Here is an 18,105-nt window from a genome sequence, read left to right on the forward strand (position 1 = left end):
CTCTCAAAAACAAACATTTTTAGGGGCACCTGGATGGCTCAATCAGTTAAGTGTCCAACTTCGGCTCAGTTGTGATCAAGTTCATGGGTTTGAGCCCCGCATCAGGCTCTGTGCTGACAGCTCAGAACCTGGAACCTGCTTTGGATTCTGTGTGTGTGGGTGTCTCCCTCTCTCTCTCTCTGTCCCTCTTCTGTTCATGCTCTCTCTCTCTCAAAAAATGAAATGAAACAAACATTTTTTTTAAAAAGACAATCAGGCTTTGAGGGCTTTGAAAATTAACCTTTCTCTTTCTTTGCTCCTTTCCCATTTGTGCATGGTTCATTCAGCAATCATGCTAAAACGCATCTATCGGTCTACTCCACCTGAGGTCATAGTGGAAGTGCTAGAGCCCTACGTCCGCCTTACTACTGCCAATGTCCGTATCATCAAGAACAGAACCGGCCCCATGGGCCACACTTACGGCTTTATTGACCTTGACTCCCATGCGGTAAGTTTCCTCTGCTTTGGAATAGCCAAGGGACAGCTGGCTATAGAATCCTTAAGGATATTTGAGGGGCTTCCTTATCGTTGGAATACTCATGTGCTATCTGGCATCACAACCCCCCTTGTTCTTTCCTTTGGGTTTAATGCTCACTCAGATGAAGGGACTATCCTTTTAAAGTTAGAATTCTTGAGTGGTTTTCCAAATCTGGTTTTGTTTTATGGCATTTACAATGTCCAATTAAAATAACATGAGAACTGGGGTGCCTGGGTGGCTCAGTCAGTTAAGCGTCTGACTCTTGATTTTGGCTCAGGTCATGATCTCCCAGAATCGTAAGTTCAAGCCCTGCATCAGCACAAAGCCTGCTTGGGAGTCTCTCTCTTGCTCTCTGCCCCTTCCCTGTTCACGTGCGCCCACTGGCGCACTCTGGATAGATGGATGGATGGATGGATGGATAGATAGATAGATAGATAGATAGATTCCTCACAAGTAACTACGTTCTTATGTTACCTATGTGCTGAACCTTTCAAGATTTAGTGAATTTTCTTGTTTCTGAAATTTGTTTTGCTTAGCCATAGATGGTCTTATATTTGATGGTAATAGGACAGTTCGCTCTTTTCCTCAAAATGTTGCTTTAATAGATTCTTGTGGCTTGAATTTTTAGTTGTTGGGCTTTCTATCTAATATTGTGAAGGTAGTAATGAAAATCATTGGTATTTCTTAGATTTCATGCTCAGAAATCATAAGGGACTTTGTAAACTGGATCTGATGCAATGACAATTGCAGAAGAGAATTTGAATTTGAATTTCTGATATCAATACCAGAGAAACTGGTGTCTACTGTGACCACTATTCTGATCAACACTTCATCAAGACTTGCCTGTTTTTGCCAGTGTGCTCTTACTATTACAGTTATGACCAGAACATAATGTTCAGTACATTTTTCTTTTGAGAAGGAAAATCCATGTTCAGTTCTCTTTCAAAGGACATGGCCTTTTCTCTCTCCCTGTGCTGAAATGTATCTTTGGTTCCCCAGGAAGCTCTTCGTGTAGTGAAGATCTTACAGAACCTTGATCCGCCATTTAGTATCGATGGGAAGATGGTAGCTGTAAACTTGGCCACTGGAAAACGAAGGTAAGGCAGAGGAGTGGGCCTCCTTTGTGATTCCCCTACTCAGGTTTTTGGGAGGAAACTGATAAAAGGCAGAGATAGTAAGACATGGTATCTTCTGATATGGGTTGCTTCAGATACGTATGCGTGTTTTCTTTTTCTGAAGCTTGCCTTATTCTGACTCTAGATTTTTTTTTTCTCCCCCTTAAATAGCACTACTAGATACTTTAGTCCCTTTCCTCTTCACTTCCTGGTATCTTTGGGTCTCAAATGATGATACTGTCTTGGATGTGCAGAAAAATCTTGATATATTCTTGCCCCTTGGAATCCGAAGAAAATGATGTCCTGACGCCCCACTTTCCTGGCCCTGTTCATATACTCCCACAGTACTAGGAAACGTAATTCCTCTTTACTCCTATATTTATCTTGCCCCAGGAGCGGTAACTGGGAAGTGGCTGCGTTGGAGAGGCAGGCTTACAGGGATGGAGCAGATCGTGCTCTAGCACCCTCACTTCCTTTGCTCTTTTGCTTCAGCAGTGGCTTTGTAGGAGCCTCCATACTGCCAGGCCTGCTTGCTGTCTGGGTTGGTAGCTTTCCCTGCAAAATGGGGGGAAGAACGTTTCTTGGCAAATCTGTAGGCAGTCCTCAGGGATTTTTTTTGGTAGCAGACTCAAGACCTGTTGTATTATTTGTTACAGAAATGATTCTGGGGACCATTCTGACCACATGCACTACTATCAGGTAGGTGTCAGCAGTTGGGGAGTACTCTGAGAGCTATCAGAAGTTCCATAATTTTAACTTGCCTTTCTGTGATAGGGTAAAAAGTATTTCCGAGATAGGAGAGGAGGAGGCAGAAATTCAGACTGGTCTTCAGATACAAATCGACAAGGACAACAGTGTAAGTGACTTGTTTTATTTCTTTTGGTCTTTTTGGCTTGACTACTCATTAACTGAAATCTTTGTAGTCACAAAGTTAGCAAGAGATACTGTTGACTGGGGTGCTCCTTCAGAGAGAGCACCATCTATGGGTTCTGCACCTGTTTGGGTTGGCCAACCCCATTCTTGGGTTGTTCTTGGTAAGTTCCCAGCAAGGGCTTCACTGGGCAAGGACTAACTAACATTGGCTTGGTTTTGTTCCCACTAGCATCATCTGACTGCTACATATATGATTCTGCTACTGGCTACTATTATGACCCTTTGGCAGGCACTTATTATGACCCCAACACTCAGGTGAGTTTTTGGTTGGTTTACTTGGTCACTGATTCTTTGGAGAAAAGTACCTGTAATTTGTTACTGTGAAGATTTTATTCCCTGGATTTTCTGGTTGCTCATTACATGAAAAGTGACAATGTTGAAATTTATAGAAGTTTCACTATTTCTCCATTCCTGGCAGCTGCTCTGTTATATTGTCTGTACCTCATGTCTAGTCGGGTGTCTTTTAGAGTCCACATGTTATATCATGTTGTGTTTATTGAGTTGTGTTCATTCAGGATTTAAAGATGGTGACCTTTCTGTTAACTGTTGCCTATATGGAAAAGCAATGCTTTGTGGCATTATAAGTAAGAACAGTGCTGCTCTTGGAAAAATGGACAGTGAGTGGTCTGGATGTTTCCTGGCCCCTGGAGAGAGTTTCTAGATTGTTTGATGTGGTCTCTTCTTAGGCTTGTGAGGAAGAGAGCCATTCTTTCCCCTAGAAGGAAACTTGCTCCTTAGACCTAGAATTAACTGAGAAAGTGAGACATTCTGCAGACTTAACAGTTTGTAACCGTATCGCAGCAAGAAGTCTATGTGCCCCAGGACCCTGGGTCACCTGAAGAAGAGGAGATCAAGGAAAAGAAATCCACCATTCAAGGGAAGTCAAGTAGCAAGAAGGAGGCATCTAAAAGAGATGGCAAGGAGAAAAAAGACCGAGGAGTGACAAGGGTAAGAGGGCTTTTGAATCTGCTCTTTACCAGATAATTACAGATTCAAATAAAGGAGTCCTAGAGGAAATCTGGGGTTGAAGAGACAAGTGACCAAAAAAATGCCGGTAATCCACTTGTCTTTTTATAGGCAGTGGGTAACTCTTTCACAATCATAAAAATCATGGCTGGTAGAACAAAGTGGCTGAGTTCAAATCCTAACACCTGGGCTCCGCACAGTTTCACTCTCCTGTTCCCCCTCTTCAGTGCTTGATGTTTCTGTAGGTGTAATTGTGGTAAGGCTACCAGTTTGTGTTCTCTGCTCAGTTTATATTTGATCGTAACTACCTTTTCCCTGGTTCTATAATACTCTTTATTATTTTAATGCCTGTATGGTAAAAAACTCACAGTAAAACTGTACCATCATTTTCTTCATCATTCCTGCATAATTTGTCTCTTCTTTTTAGTCTTATTCTGTTGTAATATGCATCATTTAATTAGTATTTTATTTCTCCTTCTAAATTACTTCCTTAGGATAAATTTTCAAAATGGAAGATGTTGAACATTTTTGTGTCTCCTAACATAGAGCCAGATTAGTTTCAAAAGAATTCTATTGATTTGCCCTGGCACCAGTTAAGCATTAGTGAAAATGATGAATTTGCTTGTGGTTCAATTCATAACTTACCTTTTTTTTCCCCTTCTAATACTGCTGGTTGTTTATCTAGAGATACAGGCAGAGAGAGAAAGTATGTGTGTGTTTCTGAGAACCTAGACTTCTGCTTTGCCACTTATTCTTTCTAACAGTATTCCCAATCATTTGTAAAATGAGGATATTAATGCCTATCCTGGAGGGTTGTAGTAAAGGCTAAGGATGACAGTGCATAAAAATGCCTCATCTGGTTCCTGACATATAGTGACCACTCCATATACACTGAATGTTATGTTTTTAAAGGCTTTTTTATTTTGAAAGCATTATAGCAACATTACAGATACTTCACAAATTAGGAGGTTTGGAAAATCTGACTAATTTCAACAGGGTTAACTCTTAACCAGCTTTTATGAGTATCATAAGAATTATCATGGGTTTGATCAGTTTCAGGAAAATGCCAGTGAGGGGACAGCCCCCCCAGAGGACGTCTTTAAGAAGCCCCTGCCTCCCACTGTGAAGAAAGAAGAGAGTCCTCCACCAGTAAGACTAAGCCAAGGCCCTGGGCTGAGAGGCTGGGGCTGGTTCCATATGAGAAAGGAAGTTCAGAGGCTGATGCCTCACTTTGGTGTTGGTCCTTTTGTTCTCTCTGTCTCACAAACAAGGACTTTTCTTGAATATGAGCATGAGATAAATGTTCCTATCTGCTAATAGGGATATAACTGGAGAATCAGAGGCAGTTATCTGTCCTCTTTCTTTGTACCCTGTGCCATTCCCACCAGACCAAGGGAGGACCTGGCCCTTTTTAAGTTATAATCTTGGTCTTGTTAATTCTTCTTTTCTAAATGACCCAGGAAACCCATTTCCCTGGCTCCATTTTTTCCTGCCTTTTTGGTGCTGCATAAGAATCGCAGATGGGGAATGCATGCATGGTCATTTTGACAGTTTGCCTGCCTGGCCAAAGTGAACAGTTCTAAACTTGGTACCCATTTTTTTAGATGCATTAAAGTGATGGTCTCCTCCAATTGCAGATGATTCTGGTTAAATGTAAATATATAACAATAGTGGCCATGCTTTATTTTTATTTTGATTGATCATAGGCCACTGACCATGCATCATTATTTCATAGTTCCTATAAACTACTGGTAAATATTCTTTGCCTGCACCGTATTACTAGTACAGTTCATTGTAGCATCAGTCCTATCCATGCCTTTGCCTTTGCCTTTGCCTTTGCCTTTGAGTCACTCAGGAGCTGTCTACCTGAGAGCTTATCCTTCATTTGCTTTTTTAATCCTCCTCCTAAATCCCTTTTGCTATAGCCTTACTATAGCCTTAATAAAGTTTATCTTTCCTTTTCTGCATGGGTTACAGTGACTTGGGGGTTGTTGCTATCTCTTCCTCTTTGTAACTCGTAACTTCCATGTTTATGTCAGTTTCCCTTTCCCTTCTTTCTCTTCACTGTTTGTTGCTAGAGTCACCTCTAACGGAACCTTTCTGGTTTTATCTCAGTGATCAAGGAGAAAAGTCAAGCTTAAACCATGTTGCCTTCCATCTGGGAAGGAGCAGTGCGGTCAGTGGGCCTATTTTGAGCCCACCGTTCATTATTCAAACTAAAAGAAGAAATGAGATATACCCATATTGGAATATTCAGAAAATAGGCCCCACAATATAGATTGAAGTTAGTCTTAATCTCTGGCCTTCTCTTTCCAGCCTAAGGTGATAAACCCACTCATTGGCCTCCTGGGTGAATATGGAGGAGACAGTGACTACGAGGAGGAAGAGGAGGAGGAACAGACCCCTCCTCCACAGCCCCGCACAGCACAGCCCCCACAAAGGGAGGAACTGACCAAGAAGGAGAACGAAGAAGACAAACTCACTGACTGGAATAAACTGGCTTGTCTGCTCTGCAGAAGGCAGTTTCCCAACAAAGAAGTTCTGATCAAACACCAGCAGCTCTCAGACCTGCACAAGGTATGGGGAAGGGACTCTGACCTTTCAGACTTTGGACTCTTACTATCAATGAGCATCACAGCCCAATTTCAAAATGAATTGTTCCTCCACCTTTTGTTACGAGGTGCTCTGCATTAAGGCTGTGCTCACCTTCCAAAACCTCACTTTGTAGACCCAAGGCAAGTAGCATGGCTGGGACTGGGACACCAAACACGGAGGCTGCACTGAAGACAGGAGGAGAGGGGGTCATGGAGTAGGAAACTAACTGGCTGAGTTTCTCATCTTAGCTCTTCCATTAAGCTAACAATTGGACCTCAGATAAGCCCCTTCTCTTCTGTGATACTTGGTGCCTTCACCTGGTTCTGTCTAGCTCTGATACTGTGCAATTTTCCCCAAAGGTGGGTCACATTCTGCCACCTCTTCATGTGGTAAAACACCTATAAATCATGGCACGACATCTGTTGTTGGGGTGCTAAACTGACATACACTGGCCCTCCCCTGCAGTCTTCCCATTTAGATGTACTGACCAAGGAGCCAAATTCTGGACAAAGAAAGCCCATAGACAGATCCGTGTTTTCAGTATAGGGTGATTTATTTCACACTCCTTCTCTAGCAGATTTGCTAGAGCCAGTGAGGAGATTGGATTTCAACTTTCCCTTAGTATAAAACCCAAAGTCTTATGTAACTAAAAGCTGAGAAACTTTGCTTTTGGTAATAGGCATACCTCTTCTCCCAGCTGCCTCAGTGGAGGCTCTGCAGAGTTTCTATGGGGGTGAGAGGCTCCTGACACTCCCTGCAACAGATTACTTCCCAAGTCCCTTTGCCCTTCTAGAATTCTGAGTCATGAGACTGACACATTTAAATTCCAGCTCTCTGGGGGTTCTTGGCTGGCTCAGTTGGGTAGAGCATGTGACTTTTGATCTTGGGGTCGTGAGTCCAAGCCATATTGGGCATAATTTTTAAAAAAATAAAAGGATAAATAATTTTTTTAAAAATAAAAATAAATTTAAGCTGTCTAATGAAAATGATATTAAATGTCTAATGTCAGGAAAGAGGAGCCAGAAGTCTGGTGAACTGACCCTGGGACCATGGAAAGTGGACTGTAGTACTTTTTCCTTTCCTTGCAGTGATCCAGTGCAAAGAATCCCCTGTCCATACAAGAGATGCTCTGGACACCTCAAGTTTCTTATATGTGCCTGAGGATATTGTGTAGTAGAGCCGTGCTTAAGACGTGGGGGACCCTCAAGGAATACAGGACTCTCAGAGCAGTCTGTTTGTTCTTTTAGGAGCTTGGGTTCTCTTTTTCATATCTCTCTGAGGGTTTGAAAAAGTGAATAGTGCCTGAGAATGGTGGTGGGAGGCAGGTGGTATTAGGCAGAGCATTTGTTGGCATTTCATTTTCTTTACTGGTGCTCAGATTCCCCTCTGTCATAATTTTTACCATATAACCCAGATTTGTGTTTTCTGTTTTGGAGAGTAGTAGAATAAGGTCTCTCATGCCACACCACATAACTAATCTGTGTGACAAGCCAGCAGTTGAACTTGGGGTCTCATTGGTGAGCCTAAAGCCAGTCTAGCTAAGAATTGTTGCTTGCAGGGTAGACTGATCATTCAGGAGAGTTGGTCAGTGAAAGGAGCCACAGTCCTAAAGCAGCTATTGGGAAAGGCCTAGAAACACTTTCTAGGGCCACTTTTTCTAGACCTGTACTCCTAGAACTTTTTCTCTTCTCAGCAAAACCTGGAAATCCATCGGAAGATAAAACAGTCTGAGCAGGAACTAGCCTATCTAGAAAGGAGGGAACAGGAGGTAAGCTTTGGTGACCTGTTACTCCCTTGACCCCAACCCTTTATACTTTCTGGTGTGGAATTTGTAGGCTGTGCTGAAGACACAGAATGAAGAGGCCCTAAAAGATGGTATATACATTTATCAGAACTCCTCAAACTGGGAGTGGCTTAGTCGCTTGAATGTCGACTCTTCGTTTTGGCTCAGGTCATGATGTCGTGATCTGTGGGCTTGAGCCCCGCATCAGGCTCTGTGCTAACAGCTCTGAGCCTGGAGCCTGTTTCAGATTCTGTCTCCCTCTCTCTCTGCCCCTCCCCCACTCACGCTCTGTCTCTCTCTGTCTCTCTCTCTCTCTCAGTCTCTCTCTCTCCCCCTCCCTCAAAAATAAATACTAAAAAAAAAAAAAAAAAAAAACTCCTCAAACTACATTAAAATGGGTGCAGTTCATTGTTTATAAATTATATCTTAATCTATTTTTTAAAAGTGGTGTTAGTTTAGGGTCTCCAGATAGGTCAAATAAATAGCATTTCTTTCCTGCACAGCTTTTAAAATCAATGAAGGAGTGTTGGATAGGGCTGCTGAAATGACATCTTTTACTATTAGAGGCTAGGTTGGAGGAAGTAGTTTAGTTTAGAGCCAAATGGACTTGCTGCCTAGATCACATAATTAGGCAGACTCACCTACACAGCCGCAGGCTTCACTGACTGGGCCAGGTCTTATGTGACCATTAGGAATCCTCCTTTGGAGTTCTACTGGAGAGCACCTCCTCCTCAGAAGAGGAAAACACAGCTGTGAGTCAAGCACAGTAGCTCATTTCTTCTCAAATTTACCAGTTGGAGAAGCCACTGCTTCTCAAGAAGAGTATTTGAAGTAGCAAGAGATTCCAGGAGTTACCAGTTGAACTCCCTTCACATTAGAAGGAATATCAGGAGGGGCGCCTGGGTGGCTCAGTCATTTAAGCGGCCGACTTCGGCTCAGGTCATGATCTCACGTTCCGTGGGTTCGAGCCCCACGTCGGGCTCTGTGCTGACAGCTCAGAGCCTGGATCCTGTTTCAGATTCTGTGTCTCCCTCTCTCTGTCCCTCCTCCATTCATGCTCTGTCTCTCTCTGTCTCAAAAATAAATAAACATTAAAAAACAAAATTAAAAAAAAAAAAAGAAGGAATATCAGGAGTAAAGTGAAGCTTCCCCACTACCCAACCCCCTTAGATGGAAATCTCAGATCTTTTATTCTGCTTACCAACAGGGAAGGTTTAAAGAAAGAGGAAATGATCGCAGGGAAAAGCTCCAATCTTTTGACTCTCCAGAAAGGAAGCGAATTAAATACTCCAGGGAAACTGACAGGTAAGCCGGGGACTTTTCACTCAGCCTAGGCCACAAGGCCTAATGGTGAAACCATCTTTCTTTCTCCAGCTGTGCTGCTCTTTTTCTTTTAGGGGTAACTGAGGTTAGTGGGAGCAGGTTCTGTCTGAACTCCTTGAGCATAAGGTTCACTCCAGCCTCTGACCACCTGGCTTTACTCGGGAAATATGTATGTTTGCATGGAAGATGCCTGGCTGCTTAGCTGCTTGAAGCCAGGGCTGGAGTGGCCATGGCTGGTAACTCTTTCTCTCCTCATCAGTAATGCTGTGCCTCCTATGGACCTGATAAGAACGTCACTGTCTCGGGCTTTTTCTCTAGGGAACCTCCATTCTCACACATAGGCACTGAATGGATAGTCGGCTGCTGATAGATGTACATGATCTCTAGATTCATGTGCTTGTTTCTAGTCAGATAGTCCTGAGTCGTGAGCCCAGAGTTATGTAGAATTTGTTGATAACCCATTGTGTACAGGTACTGCACTAAGCGCCAGGAATACTCAGGTGGACAAGACATATATTATCCTTGACCAACTGAACATAGGACAAGGAAGGTTTAGGTGATGCTGTGTCTTGTACGGCAGACATAGAAATCCAGTGGAGAAGGAACGGGCATTTCAGTTGGAGGAAACTGCATACACTGTGGATGAAAGTAGCTTGATGGAGGGGCGCCTGGGTGCCTTAGTTGGTTAAGTGGCCAACTTCAGCTCAGGTCATGATCTCGCAGTTTGTGGGTTCGAGCCATGCATCGGGCTCTGTGCTGACAGCTCAGAGCCTGGAGCCTCTTCGGATTCTTTATCTCCCTCTCTCTCTGCTCCCCACCTCCACTCCTGCTCTGTCTCTCCACCTCTCAAAAGTAAATAAACATTTTAAAAATTAAAAAAAAAAAAGAAAGTAGCTTGATGGAACTGGACACTGGGGATATATGGCTGAGTGACAGGAGATGAGGCTGGCTCAGTAGACAGAGGCCAGTTCATGAAGTTCATACTCCTTGAACACCATGCTAAGACTTTGCCTTAGGGCTGTGGGAGGTTATGAAATGATTTTAAGCAGGGCATTGTTCTGGTGAGACTTGAACAGGTATATGTGTTGATAGGTGAAAGAGCTAATAGCCAGGGTAGGTTATGAACATGGGAATGGGGAAGATCACTGATGGAGAAAGGCCCCAGAGAAGAGTTGATGTGGTCTGGGGCTCTGGCATTCCACTGGGGCTCTGGCATTCCACCACCCACAGTAAGAGATTTATTTAATCATGGCCCAATAATCATGTGTGTGTAAGTACCTGAAAAAGAAATCTTCATGGAAAATACTTCCTAGGGGCACCTGGGTGGCTCAGTCAAGTGGCCTACTCTTGATTTTGGCTCAGGTCATGGTCTCATGGTTCATGAATTCGAGCCCCCGCGTCAGGCTCCATGCTGACACTGTGGAGCCTGCTTGGGATTCTCTTTCTCCCTCCCTCCCTGACCGTCTCTCTCTCTCTCTCTCTCTCTCTCTCTCTCTCTCTCTCTCTCTCTCTCTCTCAAAATAAATTTTAAATAAACTTTATTTAAAAAATATTTCTTTACTGTATGTAATAAAACTCTGATATTTTTATTCTAGTTTTTTCTGTTTGCGTTCTTAGGAAATGCTAAGGAAGGACCACTTAATCAATGTAACCCCCTATTAGGTCATTCTCCACAATTTGAAATATACTGGACTAAGGAAATGGTAAAGGGGTCCATTAGGAGAAGGAAGAGCACCTTAGCTCTGAGTTAGTTGGGCTGGGTGCAGGAGGACACCCTTTTGTATTCTGGCACCAATCATACCACATTCTACAGGTCCTCTTCCTTCTTAGTCTTCTCTCCTGCTTCTCTTGGTTTTCTGGGAAATTCCAGATCTTCTCCAGGACTCTGCCCTCAATACTTTTATTCTTGCTGCTCCACCCTCTTGACCTGGACTGTCTGAGGTACCCAAAACCTCAGCCATCACTAACAGGCTAACAGGTCCTGTGACTCCATCCCAAGGCCATTCAGGTTTCTGGGTGCAAAATTACCCTTTGTACTTACCTCCTGGGCATGTTCTTTTAGAGACCTCTTAGGGTCTTCACATTAAACAATTACTCAGTATTGTATCATATATCATACTCCAGCCCTGCTAAACCTGCTGTGTTCCTTTTTCGGAGTAGTAACGTCACTGCATCCTGGTCTACCTGGTCTGACCCAGTCTTACTCCTTTATCCCCTATGTTGTTACTGGCCACATCCCTAATTAAGCTTTGTCCCCCTTTCTAGCTCACCTCCAAACTAGACTCCTTACTCTCAATCTCTGTTTTTCAATCCTCAGTGTACTCTCTACCCTGCCACCAAAACCATCTTTATGAACAGAAATCTCTAAAACACACTTTTTTTGTGAAGGTATACCTTGCTTAGAGGGAGGCCTAGAGTTCAGGTGTTGTGTTGTTTTGTTTTGTTTTTTGTTTTTACCTGAAGGATGCAGTCCAGAGTCATGATTGAGCATGACGTTCAAGGCTACTTCTCCTCTCCTGGACAAATTGTATTCTTTCACTTCTTACTTGTGGCCTCCTTTCCTCTCATGCTTTTCGTCCGTTCAGATGTGCCTTCTTGTTGAAATTCATCATTTTTGGTGATACACCTTCAGAGTTTGTGTTTTCTCTGCTGTTTCCATAGGAGATATCTCCTGGTGCCACATCCATGGCTGAGCTCTTCAATGTGTTATAAGCATCTGTGGACATATTATCCTCATATCCTTCCCCATGAACAGGGTCAGGTCTTGGTCATCTCTGTACATCCCCAGGACAAACCCTGTTGCATAGACAGTAGGCACAAAAATATTGTTTAAAATACTTAAGAGGAAGCAAATCTGAATCAAGAGGACAGAGGTTTCTATTAGGCTCACAAATGGTCACTTTGAAAGTGTTGGTGTCTAAGTATTTCTGCTGCTTTTACAGTGATCGTAAACCTGTTGGTAAAGAAGGTATTGACAGTAGCAACAAAGGAGGCTGTGTCCAACAGACCACTGGCTGGAGGAAGGGGGCAGGCCTTGGATATGGCCATCCTGGATTGGCTTCAGCAGAGGAGGTGAAATGGTTTCCATCTTGTTGGGGGTGGCGTGAACCTGGAGTATACTTTCTCTCACTTTGGCTTGGAGCTGTCTTTGCCTTTTAGCTAGGCTTTCTCCACTGCTGGTGAAGGACACAAGAGCTGAAGGAGCCCATCAGTCTTGATTACTGGATTCTAACTAGGCATTCTGGGCCCTTTGTAGTTTGGTTGGGAGTGGGAATGGGGCTCATCTTACTCTTACATGGAGTAAGATGGAAAGTATGGGAATCAGGCAGTTTGAGACTGACAGATCGTGTGGTGAAAAGAACCAGGGAACCCATAATAAAAAGTACAGAAGCATCTCTGAGAGGCATTGTCATCAGAGGAGTTAAAATGGCTACAATTTAAGGAGCATGAAGTTAGTTCTGTTCCCATGAAGGGCTTTGCCCCTCATATTTCAGAAAGAGAAGAGAGAAAAGGTGATAGGAGGGAACATTGCCCATTTTGTGTTGGTTTGGTTCCCCTCTGAAACACCAGCTATAGGAGATAGGAGACTGGTTTCCCCTATGTCTGGTATTGAATCCTGTATCCTGAGGCCATAGCTCCACTGCCCTCCTTATTCATCTTGGGTGTTTTTTTTTTTTAATTAATTAAACATTCTAAAAAATTCTCCTATATCCTGTTCTTTACTGGTCCAGAAATGCTTGTGATCAAAGGCCAGCCCTGAGGCTAATTAATTCATAGAGCTCACTTCATTGTTTGTCTTTGTGTTACAGACTGAAGGCCGGATGAGGGGGCCCAGTGTAGGGGCTCCAGGAAGAACCAGCAAGAGACAGTCCAACGAGACTTACCGAGACGCTGTGCGAAGAGTCATGTTTGCTCGGTATAAAGAACTAGATTAAAGAATGGAGGAGAGGCAAGTCCCATAGGACACAACCTCCTTCTTGTTTTGTTTGTCCGTCTCCTTTTGTTTTGTTACTGTTCTTGCTGCTAGAACTTTTTTAAATAAACTTTTTTTCAATGTGATTTTTTTGGTTGTTACATTTTTCTCCCATAGATGGGTGGGGATGGGGCTTATGGTAGGAGAGAGAGTGTGCCTTGGTGCAGCCCATTTGAGGTGACATTTAAATGGCAGCAAGTACTACCATGAGCCCTGGGACACGGCCTGCTGTGTGAGTGGAGGCGTTGCTGTGACCTTTGAACTTTAACTTGTGTGAGTACTGTCAGGTTTTTAAAGTTACTTTCTGTATCTATTTAGTGGAAATAGCACCTCATTAAGTCCTCTTCTGACTTCCCTATTTTTGGGATAGGGGCAGTGTGACAGTTCTTTTTCTGGGGACCTGCTGGGTGCTCAGTGTATCACAGGTACGATGACCACAATGAGTTGGCATAGTAAGAATTATCACTAGGACGCCTGGGTGGCTCAGTCGATTAAACCTCTGTCTCTTGATTTCAGTTCAGGTAACGATCTCATAGTTCTTGAGATCAAGCCCTACATCTGGCTGTATGCTAGGAGATTCTCTCCCTTTCTCTCTACCCCTCCCCTGCTCACTCTCTCTCTGAAAATAAATAAATGAACTTTAAAAAAAAAAACCTCTTCTACGGGAGGCCTACATGGTGCCGCTGGAACCACCACCGTGTCTCTAGTGATCCCTGAGAAGTTCCAGCACATTTTGTGAGTACTCAACACCAATATCGATGGGTGGCAGAAAATAGCCTTTGCCATCCCTGCAGTTAAGGGTGTGGGGCTCATGATATTCTCACGTGGTGTTGAGGAAAGCAGACATCGATCTCACCGAGAGGGTTGGAGAGCTCACTGAAGATCAGTGAAATGTGTAATCACCATTATGCAGAATCCACACCAGTATAAGATCCCAGACTGGTTTTTGAACAGACAAAAGGATGTGGAGGCTGGAAAATAACAGCCAGGAAAAAGAATTGTCACTACCCTCCAACCGCTATCCCAGATTTTCTTTCCCTCCATGGCTAAAACTCTCCAAAGAGGTATCTTTGGACACCTCTTTTTTTTTTTTTTTTTTTAACGTTTATTATTAAGAGACAGAGCATGAGCATGGGAGGGGCAGAGAGAGGGGGAGACAGAATCCAAAGCAGGCTCCAGGCTCTGAGCTGTCAGCACAGAGCCCGATGCAGGATTCAAACTCATAAACCATGAGATCATGACCTGAGCCAAAATAGGATGCTCACCTGACTGAGCCACCCAGGTGCCCCTAAGAATGTTTTAAGAGCCTACTCTGCTTGTCACTGGGGCTTATAGCAAGGTCAGTGTTGGTCTTTGTGCCCGTGGGAATCAGTGTACTGAGGAAGATTGACACTGAGCGATTACTGACATGATGAGAGAATGAGTACAGCAAGCTATTGATAGCATCTTCCCTGAAGAAAGTGTTTAAGCTCAGACCTCAGACTTCGCCTGGTTTTGTTTTCTAGCTTTATTTTGCCACTTTAAGGGAAATACTGCTATTGGAAATAAGGTGTAAAGTATTCCATATATTTTTAAGGCAGTACTTTGGGTATTGTTCAAAAGTAGTAATGGGTGTGAAAGGTGTGTCTGTCACCCTACAATGTCTCTGGGCAGTTTCCTGAGCCTTTGATCAGGATGCCAGCTACATAAGGGCAAGATCTTGGGTAATTTTCTTTACTACTCTATTCCTAGGGTCTAACAACAGTAGGCACCCAATAGATGAGAGAATAATGCCTCATGAATAATACTAGTTGAATCCAGTTTTGATTGCATATCTCTGTCAGTTTATCAAAGCCCATCTCTTGACAAAAGAAATCAGTTTCTTGGTATAGGCAAGAGTTCTCACATAAGTCTACTTATTCTGGAGTAGCCTGAGATCAAAATATGTTAACTAGTTTTTTTCTTTTGCCAAGTTGTGGAGAATTAAGGAAAAAAAGATAAGATCATTATTTCATTAAGGTAACTTTGTTTTTCATATTTACTTAATTTATTTTGAGAGAGGGAGGGAGTGTGCATGTGTTTGAACAGAGGAGGAGCAGAGAGAGAGAATCCCAAGCAGGCCCCATGTTGTCAGCGCAGAGCCTGACACAGGGCTCAATCCCACAAACTGTAAGATCATGACTTGAGCAGAAACCAGGAGTCAGACGCTCAGCTGACTGAGCCACCCAAGTACCCTGAGAACTGTTGTTTTGTTTTGTTTTGTTTTTGACTTCAGAACATTAGGAAAAGCAGTCTTAAAGGACTTTGCTCTATATTGAACATATGTGGCTTTATTTAAAACAAGAAACGGGTGCCTGGCTGGCTTATTTGGAGCATGCAACTTGATCTCAGGTTGTGGGTTTGAGCCCCATGTTGGGTGTGGAGATTATTTAAGAATAAAATCTTGGGGCGCCTGGGTGGCGCAGTCGGTTAAGCGTCCGACTTCAGCCAGGTCACGATCTCGCGGTCCGGGAGTTCGAGCCCCGCGTCGGGCTCTGGGCTGATGGCTCAGAGCCTGGAGCCTGTTTCCGATTCTGTGTCTCCCTCTCTCTCTGCCCCTCCCCCGTTCATGCTCTGTCTCTCTCTGTCCCAAAAATAAATAAACGTTGAAAAAAAAATTAAAAAAAAAAAAGAATAAAATCTTAATAACTATTGTCTTTGTTTCTTTATTAGCTGGGAACTTGTTAAACTTTTCCAGACCCACATCAGCTGCCAGACAGGCCGTTGGGGGCACTGCTCTGGAGCTCAAATGGGCAGTGTCCACAAAAAAGATCAGCTACCAGAGAATTTGGGAGGGTGGCACTTCCTTCTGGATGGAGGCCATCTTTTTTTTCTAGGCAACTTCTTCAAGTTTAAGGATGATTATGTGCCATTTATGAACAGCCATACAGCTTTTATGGCAGGTAATGAGCCCAATCCAGCAAGCACCTCAGGGATACTCAGAAGTGCTTGTTGAACTGCTTTGAGAACGAGGCAGTCAAGTGCTAGTGGCCATTAAGTCTAGCAGGTTCTGGAATCTTGGCATCTACATCATCCATTTTGGGGTTTACCTTTCTCTATGTTTAACTTTTATATCTTCTTTTTTTAAGTAGGCTCCACACCCAGCATGGAGCCTAATGCGGGGCTTGAACCCACAACCCTGAGATAGAGACCTGAGCTGAGATCAAGAATCAGACACTTAACCTACTGAGCCACCCAAGTGCCCCTATGTTTAACTTTTAAATTTCATTGAACACATATTTGAGTCCCGTGGTCACATACTTTTACTTTTATCTGGTGATGGAAGTTTTACATACATCTACTCTTCCCCTGTGACTTTGACACTATATATAAATACGTACATACATGTGAAAAGGTGTGTGTGTGTGTGTGTGTGTGTGTGTGTGTAGATAATGTGATGATCTGCATGTGTCCCCTCCCCTCACCAAATTCATACATTGAAATCCTAACCCCCAAAGGTAATGGTATTAGTAGGTGAGGACTTTGCAAAATGATGTTCATGAAGATGGAGTCATTATATATGGGATTAGTGCTCTTGTAAAAGAGATCCCACAGAGCTTCCTAGTCCCTTCTACCATGTGAGGATACAACAAGAAGTCTGCAACCCAGAAAAGGACCTTCATTTGACCATACTGGCCCCTGCTTGGACTTCCCAGCCTCCAGAACTGTTGAAAAATAATTTTTTGTTGTTTATAAGCTACCCAGTCTGTGGTATTTATAGCAGCCTGAACCAAGACAGACAGACAGACAGACAGATAGATAGATAGATAGAGAGGAGAGAGGAAGAAGAAAGCTATGTTACCCATTGTTCCAAAATCAGAAATTTCTACCTTTCCATCTGTTGTTAGGTTTTTTGATTACCCAGAGTTTCCAGATAACCCATAGTTAAAACATGTTTAAAGAACATGTTTCCGGGGCGCCTGGGTGGCTCAGTTGGTTAAGCGGCTGATTTCAGCTCAGGTCATGATCTTGTAGTCCGTGAGTTCGAGCCCCGCGTCGGGCTCTGTGCTGACAGCTCAGCGCCTGGATGGAGCCTGTTTCAGATTCTGTGTCTCCCTCTCTCTGACCCTCCCCCGTTCATGCTCTGTCTCTCTCTGTCTCAAAAATAAATAAACGTTAAAAAATAAAAATAAAAGAACATGTTTCCTAGATGCTTTTCCACGAAAAAGATTTTACAGTATATTTGAAGCTTCTGGCTTGGAATCTACTCACCAACATCCTTTTACTTACTCTTTGAAGATCTCTTATCCAAAGAACATGGGTGCAGTTTTCTATAACCGATATCTGCCTTGTCATGGTCTAACTTTTAATACTTTTTTAAAAGTAATCTCCACACCCAATGTGGAACTCAAACCTACAAACCAGAAATTAAGAATCACATTCTCCACTGACTGAGTCAGCCAGGTGCCCCTAATTTTTCATGTGTGTATATGTGACCTGAAAAAAACAGTTCCACTAAAATATCTCTATAAATAATGCCAAAGGGCAAATTATGCTAACTAAATGGCACTGGAATACCACCGTCTCTCTGACCAGTCCCAGGCCAAAATACCTCTTTTAATTACCCAAGAACCCTTGCCTTATTCCACCCCAAATATTACACATTTGGCTTTGGTAGTGGATTTATTTGTTCACTCAACAAATACCTATTGTGTACATACCATGTACCAGGTATCAGTAGAGACACTGGGGATAGGTACAGTAGTGAATGAACTAAACAGACACAAGTCCCTGCCCTTCTGGAGCTTTGGTAGCTGAGGGCATGGACTCTGAAATCAAGTTTATTAATTCAAATCCCAGTTCCACTACTATTAACTCTGTGTGACCTACTCTCTCAGACAAGGTTATTGATGATGGCTTTGACTAGGTGAACAGCAGTTGA

At 43.2% G+C, this 18,105-nt stretch overlaps 1 protein-coding gene across 13 annotated transcripts in view; it reads left to right on the forward strand.

Moving 5' to 3' along the window:
* Nucleotides 1-13,291, forward strand: part of RBM6 (RNA binding motif protein 6) — a 104,982-nt gene extending 91,691 nt beyond the window's left edge. For 11 of the 13 annotated variants that reach the window (XM_030306814.2, XM_030306815.1, XM_030306813.1 and 8 more), the window contains 12 exons: nt 327-487; nt 1,517-1,614; nt 2,289-2,331; nt 2,407-2,488; nt 2,735-2,820; nt 3,367-3,513; nt 4,585-4,680; nt 5,848-6,108; nt 7,820-7,894; nt 9,117-9,214; nt 12,175-12,304; nt 13,042-13,291. In XM_030306814.2, coding sequence (XP_030162674.1) covers nt 327-487; nt 1,517-1,614; nt 2,289-2,331; nt 2,407-2,488; nt 2,735-2,820; nt 3,367-3,513; nt 4,585-4,680; nt 5,848-6,108; nt 7,820-7,894; nt 9,117-9,214; nt 12,175-12,304; nt 13,042-13,167 — 1,403 coding nt within the window. In that variant the 3' untranslated portion in view covers nt 13,168-13,291. Of the gene's footprint in view, nt 1-326; nt 488-1,516; nt 1,615-2,288; nt 2,332-2,406; nt 2,489-2,734; nt 2,821-3,366; nt 3,514-4,584; nt 4,681-5,847; nt 6,109-7,214; nt 7,549-7,819; nt 7,895-9,116; nt 9,215-12,174; nt 12,305-13,041 lie in introns of those variants that run through there. The other 2 variants (XM_030306812.2, XM_030306818.2) reach the window with 2 other exon arrangements.
* The last annotated feature ends 4,814 nt before the right edge of the window (nt 13,292-18,105 follow it).

Source organism: Lynx canadensis, chromosome A2 (genome assembly GCF_007474595.2).
Source record: "Lynx canadensis isolate LIC74 chromosome A2, mLynCan4.pri.v2, whole genome shotgun sequence".
NCBI lineage: Eukaryota > Metazoa > Chordata > Mammalia > Carnivora > Felidae > Lynx > Lynx canadensis.